Source organism: Cibotium barometz, chromosome 45 (genome assembly GCF_041138505.1).
Source record: "Cibotium barometz isolate CiBa-2024 chromosome 45, ASM4113850v1, whole genome shotgun sequence".
Classification (NCBI taxonomy): Eukaryota; Viridiplantae; Streptophyta; class Polypodiopsida; order Cyatheales; family Cibotiaceae; genus Cibotium; species Cibotium barometz.
The window spans coordinates 43,719,552-43,732,751 of record NC_141090.1 but is presented as its reverse complement, the minus strand read 5'-3'; the positions used below and the strand labels follow the sequence as shown (position 1 = coordinate 43,732,751).

The 13,200-nt window shown below is 38.4% G+C and overlaps 1 protein-coding gene across 1 annotated transcript; it reads right to left on the bottom strand.

Moving 5' to 3' along the window:
• Positions 1–6,505: 6,505 nt before the first annotated feature.
• Positions 6,506–11,313, bottom strand: LOC147612801 (ferric reduction oxidase 6-like). Its single transcript, XM_086783436.1, has 8 exons — positions 10,787–11,313; positions 10,478–10,562; positions 10,042–10,275; positions 9,710–9,944; positions 9,176–9,536; positions 8,732–9,008; positions 7,388–8,190; positions 6,506–6,955 (listed from the first exon to the last, which is right to left on the bottom strand). Exons 1-8 carry the CDS (start codon positions 10,965–10,967, stop codon positions 6,780–6,782), a joined length of 2,352 nt encoding a protein of 783 aa, XP_086639562.1. The 5' UTR covers positions 10,968–11,313; the 3' UTR covers positions 6,506–6,779.
• Between the last annotated feature and the right edge of the window lie 1,887 nt (positions 11,314–13,200).

The window sequence follows — 13,200 nt, the reverse complement described above, 5'->3', positions numbered from 1 at the left end:
AACCCATTGCTAGCCACATGTGATCCCACAATCTCATAAAAAATTATCATGGAGATGAAAACACTGTTGCAAAAAATGTGCATCATGTGAACGATCATCACTGATATAGAAATGATACTCTTTAATAATGACATGGGCCTCGGGGGTACTCGCTATCCCATCTACATGGGCCTCTGCATGTCGATAGCTAATGTGGACCATAATAGCAACCTGGTGAGGTAAGCAAGAGAGACAATTAGGACACAAAAAATCAAATAAGTAATATAGCTCAAACACGAAAAAATTATTGAAATATACAAGTGAATAGGGTGTGTGTGGGAACAAGCCCTTGGCTAGAGGCTATAAAAGAGAATCTGTAAATGTGAGAGAACCTGTGAAAAGGTGAGAAGAATCTACTGGGAGAGAATAAAGGGTAGCATGAGAAGATTTAGGAAGTGTGAAGATATTCTGGGAGAGGCGGAGAGAATCAGGCAAAAGAGGTGGAGTGAATCAAGGAGAAATCAGTGGGATTTGATGCTTGGATGTAAACTCTATAAATTGAGGCATTGGCCTAATGAGAATTTGCTAGTTTTTTATCATCAATGCCTACATTAAGCTATTACTTAATTACTCACTAATTATGTCTTAATTATCTTCTAATCACTTTGTTAATGATGTTGATTCTAGCATTTGATCCACCATAGCTCATCACATTGCTATAATTTTAACATGGTATCAGAGCCAAGCCTAGAATCCATCAAGTTTATGAACCCATTACCTAGTTAATTAGGATTAGTAGATAATTAGAAAATAATCAAATTTTTAAAGTTATTTTCAACTAACCCTCTATACCTCCAGCCAGTGGAGGAGCTCCCTCTCCTTGCACACATCAAATTAGCCCAAACCCTTCTAGCCATAGATAGCCAACTCATTTGTGCTCCAGCCAATCCAATTAGAAGCGCAAACCACCAATGCAAGGTGAAGAAAATCACGAATGAACAGGCGCCATTTTTTAGAAGGAAATTTGAGATTTCTTCTTCATGAGTTGCAATCGCTCTAATTCCTCTTAGCCCCCTCCAGGTGTTTTCAAGCATGCTCTACAAGCTGGTGAAGTCAGAAATTGATTTGATCAAGTCTACAGTGAGATCCAAGCTCTTCATTAAATCTGCAAGTGACTTTGGTAAAACAGAGATTAAGCATTCAATGTTTGGTCAAATCTTGTGTTTCTTGGCATAATTCTCTACTAGACTGATTGCTATTGATGGCCTTGAAAGGATTTGAGCTCATTTGAACTCTAAGGCCTCAGATCTGGGCTCCCCGCATACTATGTTTTTTGCACACAAAATAGAGGATTAATTTACTAATCAATGATTAATCAGTGCTAATCACTATATTTTGGTGCAATTGAGGGTTCAAATTAACCATTAGGTATCTGATACAGATCCCTATAACTTCAGATTGCAATTCGGAGATGGTTTGATACTCCAACCATTCCTTACAACCCTTGATTTAATGTAATTTCTGGTGATTTTATGCTGATAAATCTATTGTAATCATCTCTTAAGCACCAGATTGAGTTGTAAAAGGGTAGACACTACCCTTGAATCTTGAAATTGGATCAAGAGGTAAGACCCCCTTCACATCATTAGAGTACAGCACAAGAGATAGCCAAATTTAATGGGGAGCAGTTTTACACATGGCAGACAAAAACCATGTATCTGCTCATGAGGAAAATTTTGTGGGGGCTAGTTGAGGGAAGAGATGAATGCCCAGAGGTGAGAGGGAAAAATGAGTGGAAGATCAGGAATGAGAAAGCATTGGGACTTATTGCACTCTGTTTAAATCACTTAGTTTAAGTGATGAAATCATTCATCACATCACAGGGATACAATGGGCAAAAGATGCATGGGATGAACTCAATAAATTATTTGGCACAATCTAAAAATTCAAAGATAAATCTGTTAATGCAATTCTACAAATTGGATATAAAGGAAAGTGAACCTTTAATCACACACTTGAACAGATATAAAAACATTAAGCAACAAACTGGCAGCTCTATTGGCAAAAAGGTAGAAGATGATGAGGCACTAGCAGTGCTTCTGAAGAGTGTGGACAAAGGTGAATATGAAAATATTGTAGCAACACTAAAGAATGTACCTGAATTGAAGCTACACGAGATAGAAGGAGCTCTACTAGAGCAAGAGAGCAGAGGCAAAGAGAAGAAATGGCTCGACTCAACAGCAGGAGAAGAAAAAGCATTCTTCACCCGAGGAGGATTCTCTCGAGGACGAGGATGAGGAAGAGGCAGAGTAGGAGGAAGGACCTTCACTTGCCACAACTGTGGAAAGCGAGGACACATGGCAAGAGACTGCTACAGCAAACCCAGTGGAGAAGAAACGACATTGGCAAACTTCATGGAGGCTCCTAAGGAAGAGGAGTCGGATCATCTTTTCTGAGAGAGAGAGAGAGAGAGAGAGAGAGAGAGAGAGAGAGAGAGAGAGAGAGAGAGAGAGAGAAACCCCGCAACCCAATGTAACCTGTCCCAACAAAGTAAAACCACCTCTGAGCCACCGATGATGTAGGCCACATGGTAGATGTATGTGTGAGCACTTTAGTCAAGGTCGTGGACACTTGTAGTAGCCTTGGACACATAGAGAGAGAGAGAGTGTCAAGGACTATAAGTTTAGGGACGAGGCACTAGTCGCGGACTATCAAGTAAGAGGAAAACTTGGTATAGGGTCCAGGTGTGCTAGGATTATTCACTTAAGGGGAGGTGTTGAAATATACAAGTGAATAGGGTGTGTGCAGGAACAAGCCCTTGGGGCTAGAGGCTGTAAAAGAGAATCTGTAAATGTAAGAGAACCTGTGAAAAGGTGAGAAGAATCTACTAGGAGAGAATAAAGGGTAGCATGAGAAGATTTAGGAAGTGTGGAGATATTCTAGGAGAGGTGGAGAGAATCAAGTAAAAGAGGTGGAGTGAATCAAGGAGAAATCAATGGGATTTGATGCTTGGATGTAAACTCTATAGATTGAGGCATTGGCCTAATGAGAATTTGCTGGTTTTTTATTTTCCATGCATACATTAAGCTATTAGTTAATTACTCACTAATTATATCTTAATTATCTTCTAATCACTTTGTTAATGATGTTGATTCTAGCATTTGATCCACCATAGCTCATCACATTGCTGTAATTTTAATAAAAATATTATAAAATATAACCATTACCTACTCCGAGAAGTAATACTCACATTGTATCTCTCGTGAAAAGGTGTGAAGGTGTAGTTCTTTGCAAAATCAACCATAGAGACGACCACACCAATAGGAAACTTTGCCAGGCATGCTCAAAACTGAGAATCTTACCACTTGGCACAATGGCTGTGCCGTATATAGAGGTAGATCTGCTCCCTAAATGTGGCTGTGCAATTGCTCTCCACACAAGGCATCCTATGGAAATGGGCATCCTCTGTGCGTGCACACAAAAGAGAGTGGATGAAATCACAAGGACTACGAGGCAACTTTCTATGCCCACTAAGAGAATGGAACACATCATAAAAAAGTTGGAACTCAACATGGTAGCGCTAAAACAACATGCGTCACGCTATCATGTGAGTAGCTCACAAACCAAGGCTTACACCCCTCAAACGACCTTTGCCCAATTGTAAGCTCAGGATATGATGCCACAAACTAAGAATACAACTCTATTTAGGTCATTTCAAGAAAGCAAGCACCGTGCTCAATAAACACTCCTCTTGTCACTCTCTTACGTAAAGCTTTCTTGAAAACTAGTGAGGCATGACAATTTTCCTCCCAAAAACTTTCTATCAAAGCTCTAGTAGCTTCATCTAGTAGGCGATCATGCCTAGCTACACGACCACTACTCGCCCCACAAAGCACCAACCTCATTGGCATCTAAACTTTGCCATCTAATAGAGCCAACTCTAAGTGCATGTGGTGCTATGGAAAGGATACGAGATGAACTGTATAGGAACGACGAACACTTTGTAGCACCGCCATGCTAACTGTCCTCTCTCTTTGACCTCCAATGTCAGAAAGCGCCCTGTAGTTGGCCATGTTGGGTAGATCGATCAAAGCATCAAGCACGCGTGCTTGTGTGATGAAGGCATGAGGTCTTTCAAATAGGATTGGAAGATTGCATGGGCACGACGATGCGTCCCTGACTTTGATAGTTCTTTCCTATCCACACTATGGGTGCCCAAAGGAGGGGGGGTGGGTTCTTGTGGAAGAGAAGAGGGCTGAGGAAGGGCAGGTTCATGTGGATTATCTAAACTAAGGGGTAGTGGGGGGGAAGAGAGCGGAGGGAGAGGAAGTGGAAGATGAGGAGGAAGGCTTGAATCATCACCAAATGGAAGGTGTTGCTCATTGACGTGCTCTCCACTCTCTCTTTCTCTCATGAGCTACCCTTTTCCTCTCCTCCTCTCTTGAACTTGGTGGACGGGGAGAACTCTAGTCCTATTATGTTTCTAATGCGCCTACGACTTTGAGAATCCATTCTCAAGGAAGTGAAGAGAGAAAAAATTATGAAGGCTCAATGATGGGATAGTACTAGAGATGTGTGTTTATATATGAAAAATAGGTTATCCACTTCAAATCGCATTGGATTTCCTATCTAAGATTGATTGGATAATTAAGATAAACATGAAGAGAAAAAGAAAACTATTATCCACTTAAAATTAATATTATCAATAAAAAATATTTACAAGTCTAAATATTTATCATTACTAGATATATAAATATATCTTAAATTTTATCATTTATTTTATAATTATATAACTACGTTTTCTTTTATAATGTATTTTTCTCAAATTTTATTCAAAGGTTTTTTCTACACATAAAATATTTTTAAGAAATAATAAATTTAAAAAAATATTTTTAAGATTAAATAACATGAACTTTAAAAATAATATTATTTATCTAATTTTAAAATATAATCCTTTAAAATTAGTGATTTTAAATTCTTTTATATTAATAAGTTATATATATTTTATTATTTAAAATTTATATTTTCTTTTTCTTTTTCTTAAAAATACTAAAAATATACCAAATTAACTTTTTTTTAAATATGCTTTTGAAAAAAATGGAAAGGTGGGAAGGAGGTGCCATGTGTCATAGGCGTGCATGCCAACGTGGCATTTTTTTGACATGTGAAACTATTATGGTTGATGTGGCAATTCCATGATGTGGCATGCCATGTCAGCAAGTGCGAGGTGGCATGTAAAGGTGGCAAGAAGATGTGGCATTAATGATGACTAGGATGATGAGGTGAAAAGTCAACTAGGTTGATCACGTTGACATGGAGGGTGGAGGTGGCAAGGTACTTACGTGGATCCTCTCTCGAAGCTAATGTGGACATAAAGTGGCATGCATATATAAGATTTGTGTCTACCCAAGGCTCACACATGGCATGATATCTAGGCTTTGAAGTTTACCAAGCCTAGATTTCCAAACCTAACTAGGATTGGTTTTAGACTTGAAAAGGGGAGAGTGGACACAATATGGGAATTTTCACTTGGGAGGATTGAAAATGGACCTTTCCATACTCAAATTAAGCCAAATTTTTTTAAATAAGTTCATGGTTACAAGTATATTGATCCCTAAAGTTTTTAGATTGAAAGATTCAATATTTTATTTACTAGAATTAAATTACAATTGATTTAATGGGCCTCTAAGAGTCATAACAAATTTTCCAAAGTAAATCTACAAAAATCCAATCGTTAGATTTGTAATTTTTCCTTAGATCCATATTCTACTAATATTCCCCAATCTAATCAGGACAAAGTACACTAGGAGAGTTCTTATATTTTTCGCATGGCTAAGGGAAAGATATTGGCTAATATGGTTGGGGGCATTGATAAAGTCCATGCGAGGTTAGATAATCCCTTGTTTGAAAACTTTCCTTGGTGGAAAAATTGGGGGTTCTTTACCATATTACTAGTTTATAACATGGTGGATTTCTAAATCCTTGGTATTAATATTGATTTCTCTAGCTTTGTATTACACCCCAATACCAAGATTATCTTCCAATCCATCCTTATAAAGTAGCTTTGGAGAGATGTGGCCTTGCTCTTGTAGTGATATTACATACCTTGTTCTTGTGCTCAACACAAAAAATAAATAAATGAAATTTAACATGAATTTTCATCACTTAAGTTAAAGTAATGCATTTATATAAATACATGTAAATTGAGTTCATTCCACAACACCAAGGATTGTCATGGATTTCATTTCAAAAAGGAAGGTAAAAAAGACATTCAGCCTATATTTTATTAAGTATCTTTGTGTTACCCTTTGTGTTACTCACTAGGAGACACCATAATATAGTCAAATGACTCATCCACATATAAAAGTAGTTAAAAAACTAAAAAATTCTAGATTGGACACTATGGTTCTATGTGTAATGGAAACCAATACTCCAAGTGAATTTAATCCAAATCAATGTGAGAATCATTAACGCACAACATCAAAATATTGAACCCTAATTTCAAAGGCTTGTTGAGGCATTCTACCATGTTTGGAAAGTCAAAGTAGAAAAATTATAAACTCTATTGTTTAACAAACTCGATCATACACATTTGATGGGTTTAGGAGGTTATCAATGTCTCAAGACCAAGGTGTGTAGCATGCTTATCATACTTGAAGCTTGAAGCTACATGGCAATGCTATTTGTCATACTTGAAGCTACATGGCAATTCTACCATGCATTTCTTATTAGGGTACAGATGATCACTCATTGTTTACAAAAATTTATTTACATGGATAAAAGCCTATAATCTAAACTTTTTAAAGCTCAAAGCTAATAGTGTGATAGTGGAAGACATTTGAGGAAGTCTTTGTGTCCAAAAACTTGGTGTGCCTTTTGCATTCTTTAGCAATATCCTCCCGCATGCTATGTGAGCCAGAAACTAGTACTCCAATATTTTGTCCTTGATACTCCTTTTCCAACCCATTGAATATATCTACATGGAATCAATGAAGTTAATTGTGGTCTTTTTTATAAACTTATGCATGTGTGTTATATACAAGCTTCCATAGTTCAAGGGCTACAAACATAAACTTATACAAACCTCTTAATGTCACAAGTCTAAATTAGCTAATGTGTCATTAAAAAGTAGAAGTGTAGGATAATACTTCATATAGAATTTAAATAATACTATTTATAAAAGTAGAAGTGTAGGATACTATTTATAGAATTTAACTAATCTTACCATTTGAGGATTTGTGATTAAACATTAGTTTTGTGTCTAAAGAAATTGTGATTGAAAATTTTGATTAGGAATTTGTTTTGTGTTTTTAAATGTTTAATTTGGCCAATTCTAAGTTTAATTGAAAATTGTACCCTTTTTGAAATTATTTGCACCATATATGAGAGATTAAGGGAAGAGTTTTACCACTCCAATGAGGCCTAGATCTAAGTTGTAAGCTCCCATTCCAAGGAGAGCCAACACGTGAGCCTGCTACATTCTCCTCATCTTTAGTGGTGACTTTTTGAAGGTAACCTGGTGAGCTATTAGCGATACCAATTTTTCTAGAATCGATTGCTGGAGATACGCTTTCATGCTTTGAATGAAACCACCAAAGTGAAACAATGGAGCCTCCAAATATGGTAGTCCCCAATATCATGCTTGCTACCACCAAATGTGCGCGATTATAATTGGGAAAGTCATCTGTCAAGTTCTTGATGATGAATACATTCGATAGACCCCAGAGGAGATAGAATCCCACCATGGAAGCTATGATAGTGGATGCTACCCAAATTGATTTACCTTTGGTGCTAATGCTTGATACACCTTGAGGCATTATAGGTCCTCTTATAATTGGAGATAATATTTCATCCCCACAACCTTTTGTGGGTTTCCAAGTCGATCCTCCAAAAGTGGCAAGATCAAGCATTGGATGAGTGCCTGATTCCTGCATCAAACTGGCCACATCCGTGTAGTCCACAAGAGAAGAAGAGGTGACATATGCAAAGACACGTAAATCTAATCCATGTTTTTCATATTCAGGTGATATTTCATTGGGGTCTATGCTATTCAAAACACAAAGCTCCTCTGGTTTTCGCACGCAATGGTAGAGCTGGATAGAAGTTGGTAAATCCCTTTGCCCAAGTCTCTGCCTATGAAGAACATCACAAAGTAGAGCAAGAAGGGGAGTGACACCTATACCGCCACCAACTAGTATGAGTGTCTCATACCTGAGAACATCCAATAATAGCATTGTCACAAACTACATGCTATAACACACTTCATCAAAAATAATAATAATAATAATTGAGAACGAATATTCAATAATAACATTGTCAAACCACCACATGTAATAACTGGATCAAAAAAATGATATGAAATTTCACGTGAGTGGGGCAATAAGGTCCCGAACAAAGTCTAATTGTATGTTTGAGGAAGAGAGAAGGAACACACAAATAATGAATGTTCCTTATTGCTTTGAATGGTGCTTCTCTTTTTTCTGTGAATTAATAGCTAAATTTAAATGCTACTTGTATCCTAACTTGTAGAGATTATATTCTACTCGATTAAGCTACGAGTAATATTCATATGTACAAATAATTCCCCATAAAAGTTTTATTTAACAACTAAGTAATAATATTTTTATTACATGAATGCATTACTCAAGTAATCCAATTCAAGAAATTTATCACTTCTCTTCATGTGTGAAGAAATGTACGTGCATGTGCGTGTGCTTGTGCGTGTGTGTGTGTGAGAGAGAGAGGGAGAGACCTCAAGAAGAAGTCAGATTCATCTCCATAAGGGCCCTCAACCCCTGCCTTAAATGAGAAAGGACATCGAGAGGTGGCTCCATCTACTTGGACGGACTTCAAAAGTTGGTCTTGTAAACCGGTGGTCCACTTTCCAAATGGTTTGATTACAATGGAGAGCTCCTGCTTTTCATCATGTGGGGTGGAGGTCACACTGAAGAAGTGCCATTGTAGTTTCATTAGTGTAGAGAGGCTTGGAAATCGGAGGTACCAACTGCTGAGTGCATGGTACACAAATCCTGGTGGCAGCATTCAGCCATGGAAAATATTAATAGAAATGGCATTTATATATATGGTGGTGGACCATTAAGTTCATTGTATTCTGGAGGAGAAGCCAAGCCACAAGCCTTAGGTATCGCGAGAATTATCGAATAATCCCATAAGATGTGACTAGTCGAATGGTTACCTTGGGTATTATTATTATAAATGTTGCTTGTTGTTGTTGTTGCAAGCCGCAGTTGTAGTGCGCCTGACTCCAAAACCTTGGCTGATAACACATCGACAGCTTGTCTAGATTGTACCATGCGAAGGAATCGATCGATGACAAAGAGTAGGCATGGTATGACGACGAAGTGGACAGTCCACATGACATGGTAGAGCCAAAAGAGGAAGAAGACAATGTAGAGATGATGCACCCCAAAGAATAACTCATACCACCTCCTCCTAAAAATTGAAAGCGAAGTAGCCCACATCACTAATCCGGCTATCAAGGCCACAAGGCCCGCGACCACTGCGCATGACTCCCTTTCTACTGACCATTCCGTGATCTATGTATAGAGGTCGAACAACAGACCGCCCCCCACAAAACGAGTGAGATCAGAGTGCTAAAACTCTAATTTGTAGGTCATGAACTATAATAATATGGATCATAGTAATGCACATGGTTATATATATATATATATATATATATGAGCAGCGTTATATATAAAATGTGCATCACCTTGTAGGTTCTATTGGAGGCAGCATAGTATATCATGTAGCCAACGCCGTGGAGGGTGAGCATGGAGAGCATCAGCATAGCCAACCATATGTGGTACTTGACAGCATGCTCAAAAGGCATTTTGATCAATCGCAAGAATGGGGAACCCCTGGAGACAGGGATCCAAAGTAGAGAGAAGGGTATCATGGCTGCTCTACCCATGTCGTAGGATGCTTTGGCGAGCTTGCTCAGCGGCCTGTTAATTATACACAACCACAACGCCGCATGCATTCGGAAATTAGTTATCGCCAATATTATTATAATATAAGAGCTAATTTAAGTAATAAGCTTACAAAGATGCTTTTAATCTGTGAGGTTCTTCCTTGAATCTCTCCTCGAGTTCTTGGAAGTCCAAGTAGCTCATTCGGCCGAAGCTATATATGACCAGGAAGAGGATGGCCAGGATGGAGAGCACCTCTGCAGCCGTCAACACTCCCAATGGGCTTTTTACCACCAATGGGTAGGTTGTAATACTCGGACGTGTTAATCTTTCGGAGTTGGCAGGACGTGCAGCCGCTGCTACCGACCTACAGCACATCATCCACAATTTTACTTCACTAATTCTCAACAAATTCTTGATCTTGGCTGGTGCATGCCTCCTCTTTAAGCAGCAGCTTCTAATTTTTTACGTGTAAAGTTCACAACTAAAACTTGAATCTTTAGTTTCCCACTTGACGATTTTATATTAATGAGCAAAGCATTGTTTGCAGGTCATTATAGCTTGCTTACTTGGTTTTCTTTCGCAGCTCAATCACTCCAAAGCTAAGAAGGGCCACAATAATAAATGGCATGGTTTGGTATATCAAAACAGACCCTGCACAAGTGGTGTGATCAGAATTTAGATTAGAAGCTGACAATGTCACATAACCATCCACCGCCTACTACTAGGTGTTGAATTAGCATTTATCACATGTGATGACACACGCTATGATAAGAGAGTGGATGCCATCATTCAGTGCTAATTACCGTAGAGTGTTACATCATATGTAATATCGTAAATGGGTACTAGGTAGGGTGATTATTAATGATGCTTATTACCGTAGTGGCCATCAGTGCGGAAGAACCTAGAGTGGATGTGGTCTTCTAGCTTGTCAAGGTGCTTGGGATCATTCTTGGGCTCAGAAGAGACGAGCCACCAAGCCACCCACATGAGGCTTGCTGCACAGATGATGGAAAGCAAGCCATGCTTGGCTATGGTGAGAAGATACTGCCTCTCCATTGTCACCTTGCTTCACAGCAGCTTTCAAGAACACAGCTGCAAACTCTACTGTCAGCTGCTCTTTATATAGCAGATCAACCGCCGAGACAACAATTGTTGACCACAAGTAACATAAAATAATAGAAGTTCACGTATAATGTTATTTCCACCTGAGTTTTCAATAGAAATAAATAGTAACGTTATAATTTTGCACTTGTTACGATATATTCCAATTTTACGGCACTTCTTTTCCATGAATATTTTACACATTTTCCTTACTTCTCACATCGATCATCACTACCGTAGTTAACTTTTTGCGTGCTCTTTATCCTTATTAACTCTCTCTCTCTCTCTCTCTCTCTCTCTCTCTCTCTCAACAAGATCCTACCTTTTGTAAAATCCAGCAGCTCTACTTACTTTACACTGTGGCCTCCTTTTTTGCCATGCTTGGTAGTGCATGATCATCATCATCACAGTCATGATGATTCTCTCTTATAACATGCAGCTGCTTGGCGCTTGTATTGTGTGGACATCGCGTGCACTAGGGCCGGCCTGCGTGGGGTCAGACATGAGGAAGCTAACCTTTCGCTGCTCGCACACGCGCCTACGCGTGCGCTGCACGTGCGGGAGCTCAGGGCCTTGCGGTTGGCTCGAGCTGAAGCAGCAGTACTACACACTTCTTGACCGCATACGTCGCCCTGACACGGTACACAAAATCGTACACAATCACCTCTCTATACCACGTTGCGCCACCTTTACACACTCTCACGCTCGCATGGACCGCCGACCTCTAGAGCCGTTGTGGTCCACCTCTATACCCATACCTTTGGGGCCACGTGATGAATATGGCTCCACATTTTCTACCGTCCGTTCGGGCTGCAATGGATGAAAAATAGCTTGGTTGTTGGAGGTGTTACAAAATAGATGCTTTCCTACTCATAAATTGGGGCAAAGTTAAGTGAGGTAATTGTGAGTCTTACCTTAGCTACCACATATTTTTTCACAAAAGGGAAACCTTTTTTTAAAAGCGAATAATAACTTTAGATTTTTGAAAAGGACCAAGTGACCGTGAACTTTGGAGAGGATCAAAATATGGCAAGTGTGCTTCAATTATAGTAATCGTACCTTTACTAGTGCAATGAGATTGCAATGACTAATTTCATAGGTAGAGACTTAGTACCTTTAGGGTTGAAGGAGCTAGAAGTAGGATAAACCCCTCGTGTACCTTTCTATCATACCTTACCTTTTTTGACAATTGTAAGAAAAATTCTCAAGAAATTACGCAAGTGGTATCCCTACATTGGTCAGAAACACATCTTTTCAAGGTTCTATTTGTAAATATCCGCTCGTGGCTCATATGGTCTTCTTCTAGCACCATTGATGCAACAAAAAGGAGATGGTAAATTTTCACCCTAGAAGTGGAGGCAATCATTGCACCACACTCTATAAGCATTAAAGAAATGAAAAGGAGACGGTGATTTTTCACCATGGAATGGAGGCAATCATTGTGCCATACTATATTATCATTAAAGAAAAAATTAATTCCAAAGTACTAATCTTTTCCTCTTCATTGAAGGATTTATTTAACTATGTTCCTATAAGTAGACCGATATGTTAGCCATAATTTTGGAATTTGCGTATTGAGTGCTAAATGACTTTGTTTTGAATATTAACCATGTAGTGAACAAATCCCACATGGATTTTTAAAAATAAAATAAAATGCATGTGGAATTTATTGAGGAAAGACGATGTGTTTTGATTTAAATGCTTGAATTTTCATGTTTATATAACTATCTTGGTTCCATTTTGACATAAACACATTAAAAAAATGCTAATGTGGTATCCCTAGAATGGCCAAAACATGTACATCTTTTCAAGGGTTTATGTATAGATATCTCATGATGGCTCATGTGGTCTTCTTCTAGCACCTTTGATACAAAAAAAAAAGAGATGGTAAATTTTTACCCTAGAAGTGGAGGTAATCATTGCGCCACACTATTATCATTAAAGTAAAACTTACTTCCAAAGTATTCAGTCTTTTCCTAGTCATTAGATATTTTTTTAAAAACACTAGTTTGGTAACACCACAAGACATAAAAGTGTCCTATGATAGTTTTGGGAAAAAAAATTCATTTTAAATCTACAAACTCAGCATGAATGGACCAATAACTCAGTGCCTGCATTACTACAGTATGTCCCCCTTTCTCTTCGCAATTATTGAATGCGAGAGTATATTTTCTATTCTCTTCTTCGT